Genomic DNA, 24084 nt, shown 5'->3' on the forward strand with positions numbered 1-24084 from the left:
CTCACCGTAGCTGCTGCAGCTGCTGGTGGTGGTGGTGGTTGTGGTGGTGGTTGTTGTGGTGGTGGTGCTGGTGGTTGTTATTGTGGTGGTGGTGGTTGTTGTGGTGGTGGTGCTGGTGGTTGTTGTGGTGGTGGTGCTGGTGGTTGTTGTGGTGGTGCTGCTGGTGGTGGTGCTGGTGGTGGTGGTTCTGGTGGTGCTGGTGGTTGTTGTGGTGCTGGTGGTGGTGGTTGTTGTGGTGCTGGTGGTTGTTGTGGTGGTTGTTGTGGTGGTGCTGCTGGTGGTGCTGCAGCTGCTGGTGGTGGTGGTGCTGGTGGTTGTTGTGGTGCTGGTGGTGGTGCTGCTGGTGGTGGTGGTGCTGCTGGTGGTGGTGGTGCTGCTGGTGGTGGTGGTGGTGCTGGTGGTTGTTGTGGTGCTGGTGGTGGTGCTGCTGGTGGTGGTGGTGCTGCAGCAGCTGCTGGTTGTGGTGGAGGTGCTGGTGGTGGTGGTGGTGCTGGTGGTTGTTGTGGTGGTGGTGGTGCTGGTGGTGGTGCTGCTGGTGGTGGTGGTGCTGCAGCAGCTGCTGGTTGTGGTGGAGGTGCTGGTGGTGGTGGTTGTGGTTGGAGTCGTCCGAGTCGTTAATGGAGTAAAGTTGGCCAGATCAAGTTTGACGCTCGATGCCTAAACAATCGATGGTAAATCAAGGCGACCCTCCCCCGTCTGCAAGCAGAGAGCGAGCGAGACGTATGCGGGGCTCGGGCCGTGGCGACTCGGGAGGGGATCGGGGTCCCTGGTCCCCTTCCCTCGTCCCGAGGTCGTCGGTTCCCTCCCGACTGGGAGCCACCACCCCCAGCAGAGTCTCTGCTTCCCTATCCCCTCTCTCGAATCAGGATCCATGTTGCTCCTCTCCTACCTACCCCGACTCGGGGTCCCCTCTCTCCTAGGACCCCAGTCAGGGACTTGCCTCACCCTAACCTCGTGGCATTGGCCCCTCCCAATCTCCTCTCTCAGTATACACAAATACTACTACTCTCTCCTGCTACCCCGGTCTCTAATACAGTACCGGGCTCTCTGCTCCCCTATCCCAACCCCTGCCCTTGAACCCCCTCTCTATGGTCTCCTGATTGCCCCTCTGCCTTCTCAGAGGCAATTAGGAGAGGACAGTACAGGAATGGATTCTTGAATCCGTCTGTGTGGAGCTCTGAGTGTTTCCCCCTTGTGCGTGGTGGGTGTTTCTCTTGGGCCCCAGTTTCCGCACACATGTCACGTTTAAAGGAATTGGCTGCACATCTGGACAGGGCTTGAATGGCGATCAATCTACAGACAGGTAGTGAGTGATGGGGCCTGCGGGGCTAGGTGGTGGTCAGTAGAGGGCAGTCCAGCAAAGCACGTGTGTACTGTACAGTACTTCTATGCTTCCACGTCTGTGATGTTGTTGCAATGACCACCGTGGTAAAGTATGGTCACGTGTAACTGGCCAAAGGTTCCCAGGAAGCATTGTGTCATGTGAATGACTCTTGTGACCCCTCTTTCCCTCAAATGGGCATTGGGTAATTTTGTATTTGCGCCAACCTCGTAGCGCAAGGCTGTTGTGAAGGTGCTACGTTACGCAGATGGGTAGAATCAGCCAGTAGGGGACACAGGTGAATTGACACGTACATTGACACATGGCCCACTTGAATAAATGTCACGTTATCTTTAACAGCCACTGCAGAGCAGACGACGCGTGGTATTGTGATTACGACACCTGCCGCATTAACCAAGGTGGCCTCTGGCCTCGAACCGGCAAACACGCTCCCGCTCGGCCTTGTCACCGGCCATTCTTGTGTTCTCAGGTTCCAAGTACCTCGCTCCTGGCTCCGAGGGGACCCTGAGGGACCCCGGGAACCCCGTTGACGGGCGGTGGAGGTGGTGGAGCCGAGAGGACGATGCACAGCTCGCTGGAGTTTGAGACGGAGCCGGTGCGCAAGTCGCCCATGATTCACGGCAAGGAGCAGACACGAGCCTCCATGATGCAGATGGTGAGGGCTGCCTTCCTCACACCCGTGCATGCGTCTACATGGCCACTGTGCATGAGAATGGGGACTTCAATTTATCGTGATCATCATCTCTGAAATTCACAGCGCCTTGCGCCATTCTCACCTCAATCCTTCCAGTGCCCTGCTGCAGTCCAGCCCATTGTGCTGCACCATATGTCACATCTTCAGTCCCACTGCACCAGCCAATCACCTTCCAGGAAGATGACACCCATGCAACGTGATAACCATTAAGTCATTATTCGGTGCACTTGAGCCAGTGTGTTAATGTTGTAAATGTCAATAACGTTAATGCGATTGACTTTATTAATCATTAATGTAATTGATTATGAAATGTTATTGGTTACGGTCGAATTGTGAGCCATCAGGACCGCTCTTAAAATGTATCGTAACTTTCCGACGCCCATTGTAGTCACTCATTTACTTGGAGTCATGAAAAAATATTGTCTTGAACCAAATGTAAGACATTGCTACGATGTTGTCAGTCAATACGTACCCTGGCCCCTGGTCTCTTGTGTGCAGGCTTCCATGGGCAGCCACTCTCCCAGCAGCCCGCTGTCCCCGCTGGCCGAGGTGGCAGGTGCCGCCCCCCCCCTGCTCGCCGTGCTGGAGCCAGGGGGGGACGCCGACCTCCCAGGGGGCCTCTCCCTCTTCCCCAGCCTTGACAGTGTGGCCGGCATGGCTGCCTCACACGAGCACGCCGACGGGTATGTGAGAGGGGGTCACAAGCTGCCCTACAGACACCCGGCTTGGCTCACAGGCGCCTGGCCACACCTGTCTCGGTCCGCTACACTCAACCCGTAAGGCAGCACATAGCCTGGCTAATCAGACCGCCCTTTGTGTGGTACGATGATGGCAGGGACCCTCCAAATGATCCGCCCGAGAAGACCAACATGACGTGGCTGGATGCGGCACAGGTGAGCGAGCGGCAGACCTCGTCCGTGACACCTCACGGACGGCCTCCATTTCACCCACCTCCGTCCAGCTGCTGGGAACCCAGCAACACAACACAGGCACGGAAGCCACAATCTGATGCCACGTGGCAACCGTCACCTGGTCGAACTAATCCTCACAATTCAAAGTCACTGTTTAGCATCATTGTGGTGAATATGAGCATCTAAATATGCAGACAATTCGTCTTTTTCATATTCCGGTATCGACATACAGTATCTAATCAGAAAAACTGTCAAAACCACTCCAGAGTTTGCTGTTCTTGAGCCAATGCTGTTTTAAAAATGCACTCCCAGAAGGCCATGCGGATGATGGGTTGTGTCAGTAATGCTTATCTGTTTTGTTAATCTTAACATAGACTTGTGAGCTGCTATGCATCCTGAAATATCCAAGAATAACACTTCACACCCTGAGCGTGGAAGCTCAGCCTCACGTGTATGGGACCGCAATTGCCGTGAATTTTTGGAGACTTACTTTTGATGTTCGTGTAAAGTGTGTTTGTTCAACACACTTTACACTTGTGTGTTTATGTGTGTGTGTGCACCGCGCAAAGAACTTGGCGACACAGATTCGATTCCCACTCAAGGCCAACTCCAGTGATGAATGTTTGAACTGTCCTGGGTTTCCCCTATATCGACTCAGCCTCAAATGAGTACGTGGTGTGATGTGTAAACATCGCCACTGGGGAGACAAAGGCGGACGGGCATGGTGCTGGTCACCCACCCTCTCGTGAACCGTTTTAGCCTTCATAGGTGCTACATGCAAACAGCACTTGCCCCAACAGTCTTTTAAGTGGATCTTTGTCTTTGTTTGTACAGCTGGTGCTGGAAGAGGCCGGGAAGCCTCTGCACATCAAGGAAATCAAGCAGCGCGTGCTGGAGGCCGGCCTTGTGCAGTCCAGGTCTCACCACACCGATGCATCACAGCACAGCCACACATAGCAGCGCTGGTTCAGCCAACACGGCACGGCCACACATAGCAGCGCTGGTTCAGCCAACATGGCACAGCCACACATATGTGTCTGTCTGTCTGGCCGTCTAAAATACAAACATATGCTCGTTAATTCGACTGTCTTTGTTTCACCCTCATTGCTACAGCTCAAAGTCAAGCCTGGAGGCAGTGATGTATCGAGAGGTGAGGAACACGCATGGTGGTTTTGGAAGTGGTGATCATTGCCGTCGGACATCTTTTACCTCTTTTCCACTGCAGAACCCGACCCGTGTCGATAACGTCGCGTGCATTGAACTAGTCGCGTCGCATTTAGATGACGTGGTGGTGACGCTGCGTCCTCACAGTGTCCTGCTTGACGTCACATGCAATGAATGCGTCGTTGACCCCGCGCTTGGCCCAGCTTGGCTCCCAAACCGCACGATGAGGCCAGAGTTTCCATTGTTTCTGGCTCAGTTTGGAAAATTGGGGAAAAACACCAACCCCGTTCACTGAGGGCCCGGCGCTAGTGTGGCTCAGATGTGCTTGTGGACAAGGAGCCTTTGTTTCCCGCTGCCCGCCATGCTTGGTGAGCACCCCCTGTCTTCGCATGTCATCAAATTCCAGACACAGAAGGGAAGTCGAAGGTTCAAGCGGATCGAGAACAGGAACGGGGTCTTTGCGCTACTGGTGAGAACCGCTGCATAAAACCAGCACTGCTATCTTGTTATCGTTACACCTTTTTAGCTGTTTCAGGAAGGTTTTGCCAAGTTTTCACAGTAGCGGGCAATGATTGCCACGGTGTTTAATCCCAATTAAGTAATTATTACTCATTTATATTATAATTTATCATCATCAGTGGTGGAAATAGACCCGAATACGATGGTACACCGTACAGGCACTTCTCATTACATCAAAAACATATACAAACTTTTCAGATTTGTTTTAATCGTATGCTGTTATGTTTTCTGAAAGTGAGAAAAGCAGTCAACATGGACGATAATTCACGAGCCTTTTGCCCGTCCAAGGACGGGTGTATTGCAGTAAATCTGAAACTTGCAAGCGAAAAGCAGAGCGCGACGTGATACTCACTGCATGAGTGCGTGTGCAGTGTGTAAGGGCGCGGTGACACAGACCTATTGCATTTTAAATGTCTCAACAGCGTTGCGGAGATCACGTGACGCGAGGGTTCTGCCTTTGTAGTGAGGGTTGTCAGTTGACGCCGAGGAGGGGGGAGGAGGCTCCTCGGCCCCCCATGTGGAGTGACGTCACTTTGTAATGATTATTAATGGCGGGGGGGGGGGTGTGACCATTTGGAGGACGTCACCTGCTCATTATTATTAATGAGGGGGGCTGGTCAACGTGGAGTGACGTCACTTGCGCATGATTATTAGTGAGGGGGGGAGTACTCCATATTGAGTGACGTCACTCGCTCATGATTGTGAATGAGGAGGGGTGGGGGGGGGTGTCCATGTGGAGGACGTCACCTGCTCATTAATATTAATGAGGGGGGCTGGTCGATGTGGAGTGACGTCACGAGCGTTAGGGAAACAGACATTCCTGGGTGATTATAGTCGGTATACCAAGAACATAGAGTTACATTTTGACCATCGATCATAATTTATTATTGATACAAAATATTTGGTGGTGATAATGCATTGGCAGTGGTGCACACGCACAATTAACAACTCAACACAGCCGTCAATAACACTGGCCTTGAAAGGAAAAGTTTCCAATCGGTGATGTTTCAGGTAACAGGCCAGAGAGAGTGCATGAGGAGGGCTGGATGACCTAATATAATCTATAGAGTCACAGACAAACCGTTCTATAATCAAACGTGTATGACGAAATTAACTAATTTATAAGAAAGTGCAATTATTAAATATTGCTGGCACATTGCATTTTATGTCCAATTTTAAAACACCAGGAAACATTCTCAAATGTCAATCGTATCAGGCAGCCATGGTAGGGAGTCTCCAACACCTTCTCCACTCTGCCTCTCTGGCCTATGAAGAAGGCCGTTGCCTGCGTCGTACCGTACCCCGGCGTGAATGTGCAACCGCCCCAGACGCAAGCCGAGCGGCAGCAGCAGCTCCTGCACTGCTACTCCGCCACCGCCGCCACGAGCGCCGGCAGGGCCTTCGCCCTTCCCTCGCACCGCGCCTCGTCCCCCTCCGCGGCGCCGGCCCGCCTGACCCAAGCCTCGCCGGCACCCAACCCCCGCGGGGCGCCGTCCCCATCGGCCTCCGCGTCGGCGTGCGTGACCGGCGGCGCCGGCGCCGTGGCGGTCTCGTCGTCCTCTCCTCGCGTGGCGCTGTCTCCCGGCCGAGGCCTGGGCGGACCGCCCCCCCTGGGCGGCGCGCGGGCTCCGCCGGGGGGGGGCGGAGGGGGCGCGGGGCTGGGGGCCGGCGCGGCGGCGTCTCGGCGCAGCAAGGCGCGCCGGCTGGCGCGACGGAACGCCGTGAGCGAGCGCTACCGCATCAAGTACCAGCGCCTACGCCGCCTCGTGCGCACCACTATCTTCGTGAGTTGCTTGGCCCGGCATAAACGAATGCTGGCACCGGTCACCAGATTGGTGTTCGACCAGTATCTTAACTCGCTTTACAGACACGTTGGGTATGTTTAATTCACGTGGGGGGGTGGGGTGGGAGTAAGGTAAACTCATGTTGTGTGTCCGCGCTCGTGAGGAGGAGCGGTGTGTATGTTTGTGTGCATGCTTGTGTGGGGAGGCAGTAGTGTAGTGGTTTGCAGGGTATGCTGCTAACCCCGCAACCCAAGTTCAATTTCCGACCGTCACCAGTGAGGAATATCTAAACTAGTCCTAGGTCCAATCTCGGAAAATCTGGTGCAGGGTGTAAACATCAGCATTGGAAGACAAAGGCAGCTGAGCGTGGTGCTGGCCACAACACCACCACGTCTATTGTGCCGGCCTTCATAGGCGCTCATTGACAGCACTGTCGCCAATGGCTTGTGGGCACTACACGGAGCGATCTTTGTGCGCTTGTGTAGGAGAACGCGGCGCTGTGTGACGAACTGGCGCGGGTGGAGGGATGCCTCGCTGGAGCCAAGGAGCAGAGAAGGTGCCCACGCACGCATCACTCGGCGCCAGCTGATGGGCCTAGGCACACACGTGGGCAGCAGTTGCATGAGCGAGTTACAGCCGCAACGCGTTCACCGCACATTGAGAGGTTCACTGTTCAAATCCAGCAGGCCACCCTGGTTGTTACCGTGGTGTTTATTCACCATTTACAAAACGTTCAAGATCCCGGGACACCATTGTAAACGAGTTGGCCATTGTGTGGCGGCGTCCTGGTCAAAATTTTAAAATCTTAGCCGCCAATTACTCAATTGTGAATACATAAATCAGCAATTATTGCTCCCTACCAGACAGCGCTGCCTTTTCCCCACACGTAGACTTTGCATGCGGGTCAACCTCGCACATTACTGTTCAGTTTTGCAGAACTGTAAACAGGTATTGCAGGTGGTGTGGCATTGTCAGGAAGGATACTAACGTTTTCAAATCATGATTATCAGATCATTTGAGCATTGAGGCATTTGTGCTGGTCTTCCGTTTACAGCCCTGAGCCAGTGGTGGAAATTACACATTCCTATGGTGGGGGCGAGTCTTTCCATACAAAAGTCACTGTTGATGTCCCCACAAGGTGGTGCTCTTATTGATCCTGGAGAGATGATGAGCCCAGTCAACTCCCCAAGCAGGAATTGAACTTGCTGCCTTCCTACTGCAAGCCGCTCACTCTGCCACCGCTCTACTGCGGCTAGTCACAATTGTTCATCGACTAAAATTGATTCTTATGCTCAGAATAAATGAAGAGATGTGTGAGTGTCAGGGTGATTAATGTATTATTAATGCACATGATGTAATGTTAAAAGTACATTTAGTCAAGCAAAGCAAACAAAACACACAGTGGCGCAGTGGGAGTGGTGGTGCAGTGGGAGTGGTGGTGCGATGGGAGTGGTGGTGCGGTGGGAGTGGTGGTGCGGTGGGAGTGGTGGTGCGGTGGGAGTGGTGGTGCAGTGTTAAATTGCAGCTCATGGCCAACATCGGTGACTAATATCTGAACCAGCCTTAAATAAGGTTCAGTGTGTAAAATCTCGTTCGATGTGTCAAACAGAATTTGGAGACAAAGGCCGCCAGGCATGGTGCTGGCCACCCACCCGTTATTTCCCGTGTCAGCCTTAATGGTTGCTCGCTAACAGCACTTTAACCCACAGCTACCTGGGGGATCTTTGTCTTTGTGAGTTTAGGGTGCTGCTGAAGCGCTTCCTGCAGTACCAGGCTCTGTATGAGGGCACCGACCCCGCAGCCTCGGCCTCCCCCACTGGGGTCACAGTGGGGGGCCTCGGGGCAGCCCCCCCATCCGCTCACTCGCCCCCCACGACCGCCGGGCTTCCCCCAAGCGTCGCTACGACGGCAGCCGTCGCCCCGGCGCTGGATGACCCCCCCGCGAAGAAACCCAAGCGGGTGAAGAAGGAGCGGACGAAGGAGAGGGGCAGGGAGGATGACGAGAAGGGTGAGCGTCCACTCGGCTCTTCATCCAAGATGAATCCTCTGCCTCCCAAGCCACGTGTGTCATTGGGGTTGTGTGATGATACTTCACCACGCTGGTCGGGGTGTGTCGGCGAAGTGGGGTGATTGACACACGATCAGTTGAGATATCACTTTGCACTGATGTCAGGTGTGACCAGGAATCGAAATTAGGTCGCCAGGTTTCGCAGAACGGTCAGAAATCCACGGCACCACCGATCCACCCCGAAACACCTCGTGCCGAGGAGATGGCTGGATAGGGCCCACGGCCTTGTTTTACACGGCCCGTGGCCACAAGAGACACACCCCTTTTCTAAAGGGCCCACAAGCGATGTTTATCCAACGCTGCGAGCGTCTTATCGAGTGCTGGACAGGAGTATTTTCAGACCTGGCAACAACGCAGTGTTTGTAAAGTTCACGCCGCACTCAGTCCTGGTTGCCACTGCAAGGACATGTTACAGGGACAAGTGAGTGAGGTGTGTGTGTGTGGTTAACCACCAGAGGTAATTGAAAGTCCTATTTGGCTCCATAGTAAGAAATCACAGCCTACCCCTGTCATCGTGTAATTTTCAGCGAGCGAGCGGTCTGGTAACGGACTTTGAGGATGCTTTATCATTATTAGCATTGTCATTTTTTCGTGTTATGTATCATAGAGTCTTGCCTCAAACTAAGACCTATATCTAGGAGAGAGTGGACTTCCCTATAAACATCAGCATTGGTCTCAGTGAGCCTGACTGCTGGGGAGGCACTGAACGTCGAAACGGTGCACAATTGTGCTTGTGTTGAACCATTGCTGCTGAAATGATGCACTCCGAGGAGGCAGTGTGGCTTATAGGTTGTTTCTGAATGTTTCTATTCCGCACCTCTGATTAGCATGGTTGGCTACGTACAATGCGAAAGAAGTTTACCGTGCATATGTAGAGAGATTGATATATACGAAGGAGACGTGGCTTGCTTATTTTGTCAATTATTTTTTGTGTCTGACCCTGGGGCGAGTGGGGGGTTTGATGCAATCTGCCGGCTGCACGGGGCCTGAAGGCCTCCGGGAGGGCGGCACGGAGGCCGGTGGAGCGGAGGTTTGCGTGGTGGCCGAGGCGAAGGCTTGCCAACTCTTGAGTTCAAAACAAACGTGACTTGTCATGGGTAGAAGAGAGTCCCACGAGACCTGAAGAGGGGAGAGCTACATGTGAATTCATTGTGTTGGGTGGTGGATCATTATTATTGTGCAACTTACAAACAACTGGAGCTTTGAATGTCCTGGGAATACTGACATATCCCAGCTGCCTCAAAAATAGAACAATGCTTGGAAAACCAGGACGGGTGGTAACCGTGTCTCCCCTCTGCGTCTCATTGCGGCGGCCGTGACTCAGGCTCGAAGGGGAAGGCCTCGAAGCGGAGGAAGGGCGGCGAGGGCCCCACGCGCCGCCTCGTGCAGCCGATCCCGCTCGACCAAATGGGCCGGCCAATCTTCCCCATCGCGCTCGGAGACCTGACCATCTACAGCCTCGGAGAGGTGCGGCCGCTCGCAAGGCCACGTGGCTCACTTACGCCTCCATTGTTTTGTTTTCTGGCTGTGCCGCATGTTGCTCGGCACGGGTGTCCGACGTTTCGTGCCACGTGCTTCGAGCTGCAGAGCCGAAGAAGCTCCCATCACGTGTAGCGCACCGTCGGGCATCGTGCCGAGTTAAACGTGGCACAACCCTCAAGCACGTCGGAAACTTACGCGGCACAACCGACAAAACCTGCTCAGTAGAACTTATTCCAGCTGCATGCACTCGTATTGTAACAATTCAACAAGTGACGTTGACTTTATTTACGTAACTTCTTCCACAATTGTGCCTTGATTATGCTCGCATAGTCCAGTCAGAAGTCTCGCAGAGCTGAGTGTTAAAAGAACGGCAGGCAGCAGCGAATACTCCTGAGCTTCCTCTTCTTCAAGCGAACTCCGTTCAAGACAGAAGGGGGCAGCACTATTCCACCAGCCCTGCCACGCAGTCATGTTCGTCATGTGACACTCATTACTTGAAGTCACACAGATGGAATGTACACAGATGAAGAGGAGAACCAAATTTATTGTGATGGGTTTTTTGGGCAGCCATTGTTGACCTGGCTGTAGTGTTACTGTAGTGCTGTTTGGCGAATGTTGTTCGTGTAATGTGTTTTTCTATATATAGTGTTATTGTCGTGTCAGCAGAGTATTATTGTATTATTGGCGAATGTTATTAGCGTAGTATTAAACCAGCATAGTGTTGGTCTAGTGCAGCGTTAGCTCGCGTTCTTAGCCTCGTATAATACCAGCAGAGTGTTGAGTGCAGCGTTAGCTTGTGTAGTGTTGTTGGAGGTATGCAGTCAACAATGCTTGACTCAGGGAGGAGGACGCCCCTGCCATGCATAGTCCCATGGGATGTTGGCTATCAACAACAAGGCAACTCCTATGACTAATTGGGAATGGGACGCAAGCGTAGGATTGATCACCCTGTCGATGGCCGCCTTTGGGGAGGGTGTATAGTATGAAAGGCCGAAACACCCTAGGACCCAAAGGTTCACTACTGACGATGCGCTCCCCAAATTTCACCAGGCTCACTGTTCATGAACTCTTGGAAGTGCTTGCACAGAGGATAGTAACATCTCATCCTGTGTTCTTTGGAATTTGGAATTTGCCGGCGGGTTGGATTGTGGTGGTCGTGGACCTGCGTCTCCGTCGTGCTTGTAGATCGTCACAGACCGGCCGGGCTTCCACGACGAGAGCCACATCTACCCCGTGGGCTTCTGCAGCACGCGGACGGCGGGCAGCCTGCGCCACTGTGAGCTCACCTGCCTCTACACCTGCCAGATCAAGGACGGGGGCTTCGGGCCCCAGGTGAGGTGCACGCCGGCTTCTAAAGGGAGAGAGGCAAAAATGTTAACGTTTAAGGTTTTATAACTCTGCGCCGCACAGCTTTCTTATATTCAGAGGCGCAGGAAACGACAGAGAAGCGTGAAGGCAGCCAGAACCCGGCGCCACGAAATATGTTGTGGCCAAAAAATGGGATCTTTGGCCAACTGTTGTCCGTGTGGGAGGAAACCGCAGTATCCGGAGAAAAGCCACAGACTCTTGTGAAAGAGGGAACATTTTTCGATTTAAAGCTTTCGTGACTGCAGGGATTCATCTTCTTGGTTCTTTCGGTAAAGTCACGTAGAATGGAAACAATAAAAATAATAAAATAAAACATAATACAATTATTTTCACGACGTTTCGGCCACAACGCAAGCAGCCGTCATCAGGTGAAGACCAGGTCTGTCGGGGAGACAGCGTCCATTGCATGCAATCCCCATGCAATGGAAACAAAGATGACGCTACCTCCTGTACCATCACCTCCTGGCGAGCCATTGTTAGCTCGCGTTGTTAGCTTCGTCTTCTCTCCCGGTGACCCAGAGGTGGCGACTTTGTAAAGCGCCCTGCGGAGCCTTGACGAACAAGGATATTGTGATTGGTTATCCTGGTTGCTGCGGTCGCTGTGGTTGTTGTGTGGGATGCACGTGCATGCTGACGTGTGTGGGTCGTGCCCCCCCCTGCTACCGCCCCCCCCATCGCCGGGCCGGCGTTAGTTCGAGATAGTGCCGGAGGACGACCCCCAAAACCCGATCGTGGCGTCGTCGGCGTCGGCGTGCTACGCCAACCTGATGAGAGCCACACTCGCCGCACGGTGACGATCACACGCACGCTCACCACGCTTGTGTGCGTCAGTGAACACACACGCAACAAAGATTTCCCGAATATCCTGAACAGACTGTTGGGGCAAGTGCTGTTTGCGAGTAGAACCTATGAAGGTCGGCACGGCACACGAGAGGGTGGGTGGCCAGCAACACTCCAGTGGCGATGTTTGCACACTGCACGGGGTACTCATTTGAGGCTTAGTCGACCTAGGGGAGGCCCAGGACGGGCTCCGATAATCGTGGCTGTGAGCGGGAATCGACCTCGTATTGTGCTAACCACTACACTCCCCACTCACACACACACACTCGCTTACACACTCATGAACACTCACACGCTCATTTATGCATTCACTCGTACATACGAATGCCCGCTCACGCACATGCTGCCCCCTGGTCACGCGGCACGGAGCCCCCCTGCCCTCTCCTCCCATCTCACATCTGCCGTCTCACATCTCCCGTGTTCCCTGGGACAGAGGGAAGTCCGTTCCTGCCGTGAGCTCCTCCGGGCCGGAGTTCTTTGGCTTCTCTCACCCGTCCGTGCAGCACCTCATCCAGAGCTGCCCCGGCGCACGCAAGTGCAGCAGGTCAGAGGGATCGATCCCGCCCCCTTGCTCGCCGCTCCATTCCTCGTCTCGGCCACTTCCGAGTCTTTCCGCAGCGCGTCCTGCGCAAGCCCACTTAGCGTTTCTTGACTGACCGGTGCGGTGAGGTACGGTCGTGTATCTTTTCTCCCCCGGTGGCGGCGCAACGTCAAATGCGGTCTGCGTGCCGCAGTAAACGCGTGCCCTGCTAGAGATGTGCCGAGACTCGGGTGGGTCAAGTCGGCGATGGAGAAACTTTGCAATCGGTAATGGTGACAGAACAAGTGAGAGAAAGTTGATACGGTGCCTAGGTTCATCATAATGGTCATGATTTGTTTTTGGTGGAGCCGTCCACCATCTCATCGCAACACATTTTTAAAAGGGCATCCCCCTCGTGGCAGCTATCCCTGTGTGCCACGAGGTGACTCGGCACCTGACCTGCAAACGGCCATTAGTCTGCCAGGAGGGGCCATGATTACCACCTGGAATCCCAGTTGAGTGAATTGTTAACACGTTAAACAATAGCTGGGTACATATATATATAGCCGCTCTAGCCATTATGTCCTGAATTCATTCAGAGCTGGTTCTGGTAGCCTTTGTTCACATTATGATTTGTATCAAATGGAATGCTGTGATGTGGGGTGGAGTGGTGGCGCAGTAGTTAGCACAGCGAACCCAGCGACCAGAGTTCCACCGCATTTTGTGTCTGACGTTGCTTCCCCCGAGATCAGGCGTCGGCAACCCTTTTCCCCCGGAGCCGCATGCGGCGCTTCGTGACGAGACCACCTTCTCGTTTTCACACGGTGCATTGCGGCTCTTGAAATATGGAGTTGTTGCTGAATTCGAAAAAAATGTATCTTGTTGATATTTGTATTGCCGACCCCTGCCCGAGGTCAATATAGTCTGGTGCGGTGTGTAAGCATCAGCACTTTGGGAGACAAGGACAGTTGGGCATGGTGCTGGCCACCCACACACGCGTCTGCAGTGCCAGCCCTCGGCTGCTCACTAACAGCACTTGCCCCAACAGTGTGTTAAGGTTGTACGGGGGTCTTTGTCTTCATGGCGTGTCAACGCAGCTATAAGTGGGTGCGGTTCGAGGTGTGTCGGGCGAGCCCGGGGGCTCGGAGCTCTGGAAGCAGCCGCCCGGCGGGGGGCATGCGGACCTTGGGGGTCCCCCCCCCACAGGAGAGGGAGGAGGGGGAGATCACCACTCCTGGTGAGCGCCCACGCATGAACCCCCCACACCACCACGACAGACGCACAAACACACCACCCCCCCCCCCCACTCATCTGCAGTCGTGTTAATTCTGCTCTTTGGACTCTTCTCGCTCCAGCGAGCCACATGAGGGCTGGGCTGTGCTCTACTAAGTACCGCTAAAATTAGTCCACTGATCGGGTAACGATCCAGTCTAGTAATCGAAGCGGTGATGCGCACGCACACACACACGCACACACGCACACGCACACACACGCGCACACACACACACACGAGTGGCCCGGCCAGCCTGGGGAGAAGTGGTCTTGATTGGTCACGGGTTGGGGGAGCACTCATCAATAAGGTTGAGGAGCACTGCCCTGGACCGAGATCTCTGATGTCGGCCTCTCCCCGTCCGTTCCCCCGGCACCGCCTGCTGCTGCTGCTCAGTGGGCGCAAGCATGCGGCTTCACGTGAGCGCAGAGGACTCCATCAGCAGCCTGCGCTCGCTGCTGGCCACGGCGGGACACAGCACGGCCCTGCTGTGTAGTAAGCCATCTCACTCGCGCACAAGCCCTCACACTCGCCCGGCTCACACACACACACACACTCGCCCATTCATACTCTCGCATACACGCACTCACACTCAAACCCACTCACACACGTGAACTCGCTGACTCACCCATCTCACTCGCATGCGCTCGCTCATCTCGCTCACACATGCTGTGAGCGAGCACCTCCGAAGGCCCCCATGGCACACGATGCGGTGGGTGGCCAACACCATGTCCAGCAGCCTTGGTCTCCCCAGTGCTGATGTTTTAAACACCAAATCAGGCTCTCATTTATGGACGAATTGACCGGTTAAGATATTCGACGCTGGTGTTGGCCATGAGCGGGAATCTAAGTCAAGTTCTGAGTACAGTGTATGCATCCGCTCCTGCATACATGCGGTGCATACACACCTACACACATATCACCATCATCATTATCAGCTATGTTCTTTCTTCCCGCTGCTGCACATGAGCCGATCTCATTGCTGCACCTGCCACCTTTGTCATCCTCTTGTGTGCGATCCATGCCCTGCCCGACACTCCCTTTCCTTGTCACTGTATTTCCTGATTTGTGTAAATTGTTCTCCAATCCATGTTCCTCAGGCAATTTAATTCCAAACATGCAGTTTTCTGTTTTACATTGAACACTGTTCAGTGTTTGTTTCAAGTTATTTGAATAGTGTCTGGGTCTCAAATCCATGTGTCATAGTGGGTAACGTGCACGGTGCACCGATTGAAAATATTCCTCTTTTGGCAAATTATGTTGATTTAACTGTCAAGTTCAATATTCACACGTGTAAATAAGTACACCAACACATGCAACTCCGATCATTGGGTTCGCAGTGCAGTGTGCTAACCACTACTGCCTCTTCCCACCTATCACTCACCAAATTTAAAGATGCCCTTTTCCAAATCCTCTGGCACCACAACACACTCGCACACAGTTGGACCCACTGCCATCCAGCCACCACACATACCTGCACACGGGAAGTGTAAATATTCACACCGACCCCCCCCCCCCCCGCCATGTCACCCCTACCCCAGTGACTCCCTCGAGCCAGCCCCCCCCCTCCCCCCAGCGCCACCCTCCCTCCTCCTCCCCTCGGGTCTTCGCTCCGGCCAAGCCCAGCGAGTGAGCGGTCACCACGACGATGGTGAGTGGGTGACATCAACGCCCGCCTCGTCTGGACCCCCCTCCTCCTCACCTTGAGACTGGGGACGCATTTGCGTCAGAGGACTCGCTCACCCGGGGGACGCACCCACTCGCTGTCTCACCTGGGGGAGACGCACCCACTCGCTGTCTCACCTGGGGGAGACGCACCCACTCGCCTGTCTCACCTGGGGGAGACGCACCCACTCGCCTGTCGTACCTGGGGGAGGTGCACCCACTCGCCCGTCTCATTCGGAGGTGCACCTGGAGACGCCTCGCCCGGACACACGTCACCTGGAGGAGACTCGCCCACCCGCCTGTCTCGTGTTGTCCAAGCCTCTTCATCCGTCTCACCTGGGAGACCCACCGGGAAGACCCACTCACCAGCTCCCTCTCCGCCTGCTACCTGGAGGACCCTCTCTCTGTACACCCCCCCTGACACCCTCAGCATCTCAGGTTTCCATCTTGAAAGTTCTACACCGAGTCCCTATTACCCCCGTCCTGACAGCGCTCTGGACTCGTGCTGGTGAATGGGGTGAGGGACGGACACCCTGTGCACGCCGCATTGTCTTTTATTGCTGCGTACCGTGGGAAGCCGGCGCATGCACACGGCGCCGCTGCCGGGAGCGGAGCGGCGGCTGCGATCTCAGTTCCAGACGAGGGCGATGTTGCGCGGGCACCGGTGCTGTCGCGATACGATCGTTCACGATACCAAACTTCATGACATGACGATTACAATAAAAACAATTTAGAACGTACGCATTTCACAAAGTCAAATCTCCAGTCGGGACCGAGAGGTGCGCAGCCAGGCTCGGGTTCCTCGTACGCCAGAGGAAACGGAGGACCCCATCCTTCATGCGTCTCTGAATAGTGGCGCAGGACGAGACGCTGGCGCAGCACGAGACGCTGGCGCATGCGCGCAGTGGGGTGCCAGGACAGGGTCGTGGCTTGGGGGACGGCCAGCGAGCGGAGGCCACCGTGGCAGGCGGTTGACCTGAGGCCTGTGTTTCCCATAGCTCTGTAATGATTACTATGCTCATGTACCCAGGAATGCCTTGGGAGGAGGGTCCTGCCATGTTGTTGAGTGGGGGCGACGTTGCTATTTAAACCCATTTGAAGTTCATTTTTCAGCAATGGGATGTTTGTCCAATACGAGTTACATTCCAAGTGTTTTAGTTTGTATTTCAGTATTGTATTGTTTGTGCTTTGATGTACTTTAAGTATCCACAGATTACTTTAAGGTTCACTTCACATAATCCTGCCACGAGTCTTACAATCATTGCGACTTTACAACTGATCTGGTGAGCATACAACGCACGTGCTACCAGTTGCAACAAAATAGTGAATGAACGATGAAACTAACCACATAGCTGCCGTGCACTAACTTCAGGAGTTGATTTGGAAAGCACTAATTTAATGGGTAACACCTATCACGATGTTACAAAAATATATAATCAGGATAATATTTATTTTTAAAGGAAATAGTGGTATTCACATTGGAATGAGGATGCAGTTATCGTGGATCTTATATCGTACGATGTGTCAAAGTATCGCCACATGGAAACCCGAGCAAGTAAGCATACTTGTGTGCACAAAGCTATGCAGCCAGCAACAAGCGGCACTATCGAAGTTGTAATCGGTGAAGTTAGCATGTTTCTTGAATTGAGCAAGATTATTATAATGATCAAGAGCTTCAGAAAGAGACGATGGCAGGAAATTCCAAAGTGGAGCAGCGCAAGGCAAGAAGCGGCGAGAGAAGCGTGACCGGCGGTGCGGGGAGCGAGTTGCTGTCGGTGGCAGTGGGGTGGGTAGGTGAGCACAGTGCGTAGGGGATTCAACAGCTCGCTAACAGCACTTGCCCCAAGTCTGTTGAAGGTGACACGGGGTGGGAGGGGGGTCTTGTCTCAGTGGCAGCGGTTTGTTGTGAGCTCGGATATAAAGTAAAATAACATGGTTACATTCGGTTATAATATCGATTTTTTTTTTGTCAGGTGAAAGACACTTCATTTTTTTTGTTCCTGGGTAATAAGTTTTATTTCCTAATTGCTTATGCCTCAAATGTACAGAAAATGGCTATTCCCACAAACTTTGCTTTTGTGCCTAGGACAGTGATATTTTGAAATGTACCTATTTTCCAGAACATTCCAGACAGATTCAGTGCTGAGTAAACTTGAAGTAACTTCTAGAACATTCTAGAACGTTCCAGTAATATAAATAGTATAAATACAGGGGCCTTAAGCCCACCAGTTCAGTTTAGTTCCAGCTGCCTAAGTGGATACATGTCTGCATTTTTCTGATATGGTATCGAGGGGCTGCAAGCATCCGGCAGACGCTTTTGGCTGTCTACGGACAATTTATCAAGACAAGAATGAGAAAGTGCTCTGTGGAAGCATCTGCTAAGATGTGCGAGGCCTCCAATGCATATTTCGGCATGCCTGTCGGGGATCAAGACAAACCCTGGTCACCTCATTTCACCTGCAAGCAATGCAAAAAAACTCTGGCAATTGTTGCTCAGAATTTTGTTACAAAGTTAATTTTTCAAATTGTAAAAGTTTAATTTTAAAATGTTGTACAATTTTCAATTTAATTGAAAAAATATATGAAAAATGTTGCAAGAATCTCTTACACATTAGCCATGGGTGAAATAAATGTATTTTTTGTAGGATGGTAAAGAGGGGAAGAAAGCCATCAGTTCGCTATCCCAATCATTTGTCGGGAACCCACTGACCACTCAAGCAACTGCTACTTCTGCATGGTGGACCCTTCCAAATGTAGGACTGACAAGAATGCACCTGCTATCACTTATCTGGGACCTTCCATCCATCGCCCCGGTGCCAAACTGCCATGAGCTCCCAGTACCCACTCTGGAGAGAGAGCAGCCGTCTTTGGAAGAGAACAGCAAGTCAGAGAGCGAGGAAGACGTAGATCCAGATGACAAATTCTGAGGTAGAGCTGAGGAGAGAAACCCATACTACCCCAACCAAAAGACCTCAACAACTTGATCAGAGATATTGGTCTCACCAAGTCCAATGCCGAGCTTTTGACATCTTGGCTCAAGCAGCGGAACTTGTTGGATGAAAGTATGCAAGTTGCAGATCAGAGGAAGCGTCACCAACCTTTTTTGCAGCTTCTTCACCTGTCAAGATGGGCTCTGCTTATGCCACAATGTGACCAGTCTGTTCGAGGCAATCGGAATCGCCTGCAACCTGAATGAGTGGCGCCTCTTCATGACAGCTCATCCAGGAGCGTCAAAGCCGTGCTATCTACGTGGCTTTACCGAAAGACCCAAAGAATATTAATTCCTGCAGTCGCGAAAGCTTTAATTCAAGATTACAACAGCATTAAGACCTTGCTGGACGCCTTGAAGGAGGATTACAGCTGGGAGGTCATCGGAGACTTCAAAATGGTGGCATTCCTGATGGCTCTCCAAGGTGGTTTTACCAAATTCCCTGCTATGGGACGGCAGGGACACCAAGGCGCACTACCACAGGTGGGACTGGCCACAGTGGACCGAGTTCTCTGTGGGGAGGAACAAGGTCAAGTGGGAGCCACTGGTGGACCCCTGGAAGGTGCTGATGCCACCATTGCACATCAAATTGGGCCTTATGAAACAATTTGTCAGCTGTAGATAAGGAGTCTGCAGCCTTAAAATACCTGCAAGACTTCTTCTCTAAGCTGTCTGGGGCAAAGGTCAAAGCCTGTGTCTTCATCGGACCACAGATAAAGACGATCCCAGGGTGCAATGCATTCCCCAAGAAGCTCACTAGTAAGGAGAAAGTGGCTTGGAACAGCTGTCGCAGTGGTTCGTGGCTTCCTGGGCAATAGCAAGGTCGAAAACTATGTGGAGCTGGTTGAGACTCTGGTGAAGAACTATGGCATAATGGGCTGTAGGATGTCCCTCAACGTCCATATCCTTCATGCTCATCTTGATAAATTCAAGGAGAACATGGGAGGGTACTGGGAGGAGCAAGGCGAGCGCTTCCACCAGGATATACTGGACCTTGAACGCCGCTACCAAGGACAGTAGAACGAGAACATGGGAGACTACATTTGGGGGCTGATTCGTGAAAGTGATTTACAGTATAATCGTAAATCTAAAAAAACTACTCACTTCTAAATCCTTTGTACTCATTTTTATATTACTTTAGTATAAATACATGTTCATTTTGATTCAAGATTTTTTATGACTTCGTGAATGAAAAGACAAATTTGCCCGTTTTCTCATTGAAAAATAGGTAAATTTCTTAATATCACTGTCCTGATCATAAAAGCAAAGTTTGTGGGGAATAATAGCCAATTTCTATACTTTTTAGACATAAGCAATTAGGAAATAACACTTACTACCCAGGAACAAACATTGTGTTACATAGTGAAATCATTGGGGAGAATTCCCACTTTCCTTTTTTACATAAACAGATATACTAGCTTGCCTACCCGGCTTCGCCCGAGACTTGGATTCTTGTTTTGGATTAATACACGGAGGGTGGGGGGTGACGTCAGCAGGCACACTGCGTGGCGCTGCCGCATGCGGGTGACATCACAGATGTGACATCACCGTTCACTTTCCGTGCAAAACATATCCATTAATACAAAAGTCTACTTTTATACTTGTTGCATTGTGTACAGTCAGGAAGCTACCCACATGCCAAATTTCAAGTGTGTTGCATTTTGGGAAGTATGCTAAACATTTCGAACAGACACACACATTCACAAATTTCCATTTTATATATAAACAGTTCACCTAAACACAGCAGAGGAATTAACATTTTATTGAAAAATAAAGATTAAAAAAAGTATGGCTCTGTCCAAAAACATAGAATGTTAGCATGCCCAGTTTTTAGGCAAAAATAATTGTGAAACGTTCCACTTTAAGGTGCAGCAAGGTGGCCTTAGAGGAACGTAGCGATGGCTGCAATGCAGAACGAGGGCTGTGTACCAAATCTAAGTGGGGTACCTGTAAATGGATCACCCTGGATATGTACAATGTGTGTCCATGAATTACAAAAACAACTTCCTCCGGTGATGATCAGATGCACAACGAAACTTCACCCATCCCCTCCTGTAGCACAAGGGACCCGACACTAGATCCAAACAACGAGACCCCCTAGGACCCCAGCGATCATTAAACTTAACATGTTTACAACAATCATAAGTCAATAATTATAACAAGCGCAATTCCCAGTAAGATTCCCCAAACCTTCAGAGTAACATATTACATAGTCTCATGCAGATGAAGCGAATGGTTTGGGTGACACTAAGATTTATGGTAGAGGTAGAGTTGGGGTTAGATTTGGGGTTAGAGTTGTTGGGGTTTGTTCCCTGACACTGCTTAGGGGGTCCCCTTGCACCACAAATCCCGTACTGTTAACAGAGCCGACAGCCAGACTACGAGTTATACACAAAACCGCGAGTACAGCTTATACATGTTCTACGTTGCATACGCGTTACATATACAAGTGGAATTAAAATCTCCACAGCCACCCTCATCCCCACCACCACCACATACCCTTTTCCAAACACAGGGGACTCGAAACGCGTCAAATGTTCGGAAGTGGTTCGGAATGTAACAAACACACGCATTGGCACCGACGCACACACACGTGTAACTCCAAAGACAAAGATCCCCTTTATAGCCTTAACAGACTGTTGGAGCAAGTGCTGTCAGCGAGCACCTATGACGGCCAGCACGGCACACGATGGGGTCGGTGGCCACCACCACGCCCGGCTGCCTTTGTCTCCCTCGGGGCGATGTTTACACATCGCACCGGGTACTTATTTTAGGCCAAGTCAACCTTGGGAAGGGCCAGGTTCGGTTCAGATAATAGTCAACGGTGTTGGCCGTTAGCGGAAATCGAACTCGGTCGTCGGGTTTTTAGTGCAGCGCGCTGACCACTCGACGACCGCACGCATCGGTGCACGCGCGCACACTGCACGCCCGCACACTGCACGCGCACCCACGTGCGTGCGTGCTCAACATCACACCCGCACACAAGCATGGACGCACACACTCATACACACGTGGAGAAGTTCACACACACCCATGCACAACTCTGCACATACACAATAAAACAATCACAAGCATGTCTGGGTAGCTGCCTGCACAGAATGGAAACTTCCCCTCTCCATGTATTCATCGTTGGATGCAGTGGCCAGGTGGCTCGAGAGGGTCAATGCATTAAGCCAGCATCACTGAGAAAATAGATTCTGATCCCAACAGTGTAGCGGCCAGGCCACAAATGATTGCGGACAAAATAAATAAAATAAAAATTTGTTCTGGACTTAATTTGGCAAGGTTCCAGCTCTGAGAATCACAAAGCGCAGTTTGACCGTCATGCACCACCCTGCAAACGTTCTGCATGGATTCTCCATCTCATGGCCATGCCATGTATTTTTTTGGGTAAATATTTGTGTTTTATAATCACAAGGACAAAGACCCCCCCCCCCCCCGGTATAGCCTGAATAGACTTTTGGGGCAAGTGCTGTTGGCGTGCAGCGATGAAGGCCGGCACGGCACATGAGAGGGTGGGTGGCCAGCACCATGCCCAACCACCTTTGTCTTCCCAAGTGGCAATGTTTACACATTGACACCAGGTATCCATTTGAAGCCGAGTCAACCTAGGGGACGCCCACGACCAGTTCAGATAATCGCCACTGGTGTTAGCCATGAGCGGGAATCAAATTCTGGTTGCCGAGTTCGTATCGCAGCGCACTTATCGCTGCGCCATGGCTCCCCACACACACGCGCACACGGATCTAAGAATCACACGCAGGCACAAACCTCTCCGACACCTCCCGACCCCCGTCACACGAGGGTAAAGTCCCGACTGCTCCCCGCGCCGTTGCGGGCAGGTGCCGCGTACCCATTAGGGGGCTCCCCGGACCCCCCGCGCGAGGGCTCCGGCGAAACCCCCGGACGTAGGACGATCCCCCCGCCCCCTCTTCCCGCCGTGCCCTGCTGGGCCCCGGAGTACCCGGGGTACCCGGGGTACCCCAGCACGGAGCCCCCCGCGCCCCCGCCGCCCCCCCCGCCCCCCGCTCTGCCGTTGCTCCCCGTCGACTCGGGGATGGTGGAGAGGCGGACGTCGCCCGCGGCGACGGCGTGGCCCGGGCCCGGCCCAAACGAGACGGTGGGGCCTCCTCCTCGCTTGGAGGTGGTGGCGACGGCGATGGGGGTGGCGGCGCCGGTGGTGGAGGAGGAGCGCACGGAGCTCTGGGCGGAGCCGCGGGCCGCGTGGAGCGCGGACTTGGTGGCGGCGACGGAGGAGCGGTTGGAGGTGCGGCTGGAGGGACGCAGGCCCAGGGCGGAGCGGATCGAGCCGGCGGAGAGCGGGTTGTAGCGCGGCGGGTGGCACGAGTAGACGGTGTAGCGGTCGGGTGGCATCGCCGACACCATGGAGGAGCGCACGCTGCCGGACGCGGAGCGCGGAGCCGCCACGTCCTCACTGCGCACACACACACAGAGCCCCCCCACTGAAGCGTTAGCAGATTGCTACTAAAAGCAGTTGCACCGTTCAATTCCCTTCGTCCAGGCGAGTAGAATTCAATCACATTTATTCGATACGACGTTTCTTACGGGATATATTAAGCGACACATATATAGACACACACACACACAAAGACTGTTGGGGCAAGTGCTGTTAGCGAGCACCTACGAAGGCCAGCATGGCACACGAGGGGGTGGGTGGTCAACACCACGCACGACCGCCTTTGTCTCCCTAGTGGCGCACCAAGTACTCATTTGAGACGACCGAGGAGGGTCCCATGAATGGTTCAGGTAATCGTCACCTGTTCTTAGCCGTGAGCGGGAATCGAACTCGGGTCACCGGGTTCATAGCGCAGCCCGCTACCCGCTACTCGAGGGCTCCCCACACGTGCGTGCCCCCCATGCCGACGCGGTGTCGCGTCTCACTGAATTTCGTTCATGATCTCTTCCTCCTCGCGCCGCTTGCGTCTCCGCCGGCAGCAGCAGCAGCAGCAGAGCAGGAGCAGCAGCAGCAGCGCCAGCAGCGCCAGCGCCCCAAGCACGATGCCAGCGATGGCACCGGCGCTGAGAGTTCCTGCACAGACACAACACGGCCACCGAATCAACCACACCGCGTCGCGAATGGGTGATGGTGTTGGTTACGGCATTGGTGATGTTAGGGATGCAGTGTGCGTGATGGTGTTGGTGATGGTAATGGTAGTGATGGTGGTAATGGTGGCGATGGTGGCGATGGTGGCGATGGCACTCACTGTTAGTGATGGCCACAGCCATGACGCACGTCTCGGAGCCGACGCGGTTCTGTGCGGTGCAGCGGTACGTGCCGCTGTCGTCCTGCGTCAGGTTCCGCAGCATCAGCGTCCCCAGGACGGCATCTACAGCAACATCGAGATCAACAGCATCAACATCATCCTCAATATCCTCAAACTCGACATCATCATCATTGTCAACAATCGTAATCTCCATCTATCCCATGCCCGTGTGCCTCTCTGTAT

At 53.0% G+C, this 24084-nt stretch overlaps 2 protein-coding genes across 6 annotated transcripts in view; one reads left to right on the forward strand and one right to left on the reverse strand.

Annotated features, from left to right (window-relative positions):
- Positions 1-20405, forward strand: LOC133342147 (transforming growth factor beta regulator 1-like). Of its 5 annotated transcripts, none has more exons than XM_061551122.1 (17): positions 1-671; positions 1812-1997; positions 2535-2719; positions 2872-2929; positions 3782-3864; positions 4061-4097; positions 4518-4580; positions 5905-6414; positions 6900-6970; positions 8157-8422; positions 9807-9949; positions 11150-11296; positions 12025-12122; positions 12606-12716; positions 13790-13929; positions 14359-14457; positions 15504-20405. In XM_061551122.1, exons 2-17 carry the CDS (start codon positions 1905-1907, stop codon positions 15593-15595), a joined length of 2196 nt encoding a protein of 731 aa, XP_061407106.1. In that variant the 5' UTR covers positions 1-671; positions 1812-1904; the 3' UTR covers positions 15596-20405. The 5 variants fall into 5 exon arrangements, with proteins under 5 accessions (XP_061407106.1, XP_061407108.1, XP_061407109.1 ...); XM_061551124.1 differs by having other exon boundaries at positions 5959-6414; XM_061551123.1 differs by lacking the exon at positions 1-671 and adding an exon at positions 734-1303.
- LOC133342148 (coxsackievirus and adenovirus receptor homolog) overlaps positions 20363-24084 on the reverse strand; it is a 14964-nt gene continuing 11242 nt past the window's right edge. Inside the window, exons 5-7 of the mRNA XM_061551127.1 lie at positions 23842-23964; positions 23519-23666; positions 20363-23051 (exon numbers count right to left, since the gene is read on the reverse strand). Of these exons, the coding sequence (XP_061407111.1) occupies positions 22412-23051; positions 23519-23666; positions 23842-23964 (911 nt within the window). The 3' untranslated portion in view covers positions 20363-22411. The remainder of the gene's footprint in view (positions 23052-23518; positions 23667-23841; positions 23965-24084) is intronic.

Source organism: Lethenteron reissneri, chromosome 13, assembly GCF_015708825.2.
Source record: "Lethenteron reissneri isolate LAM-NWPU_2019-01 chromosome 13, ASM1570882v1, whole genome shotgun sequence".
In the NCBI taxonomy this organism is placed as follows: Eukaryota; Metazoa; Chordata; class Hyperoartia; order Petromyzontiformes; family Petromyzontidae; genus Lethenteron; species Lethenteron reissneri.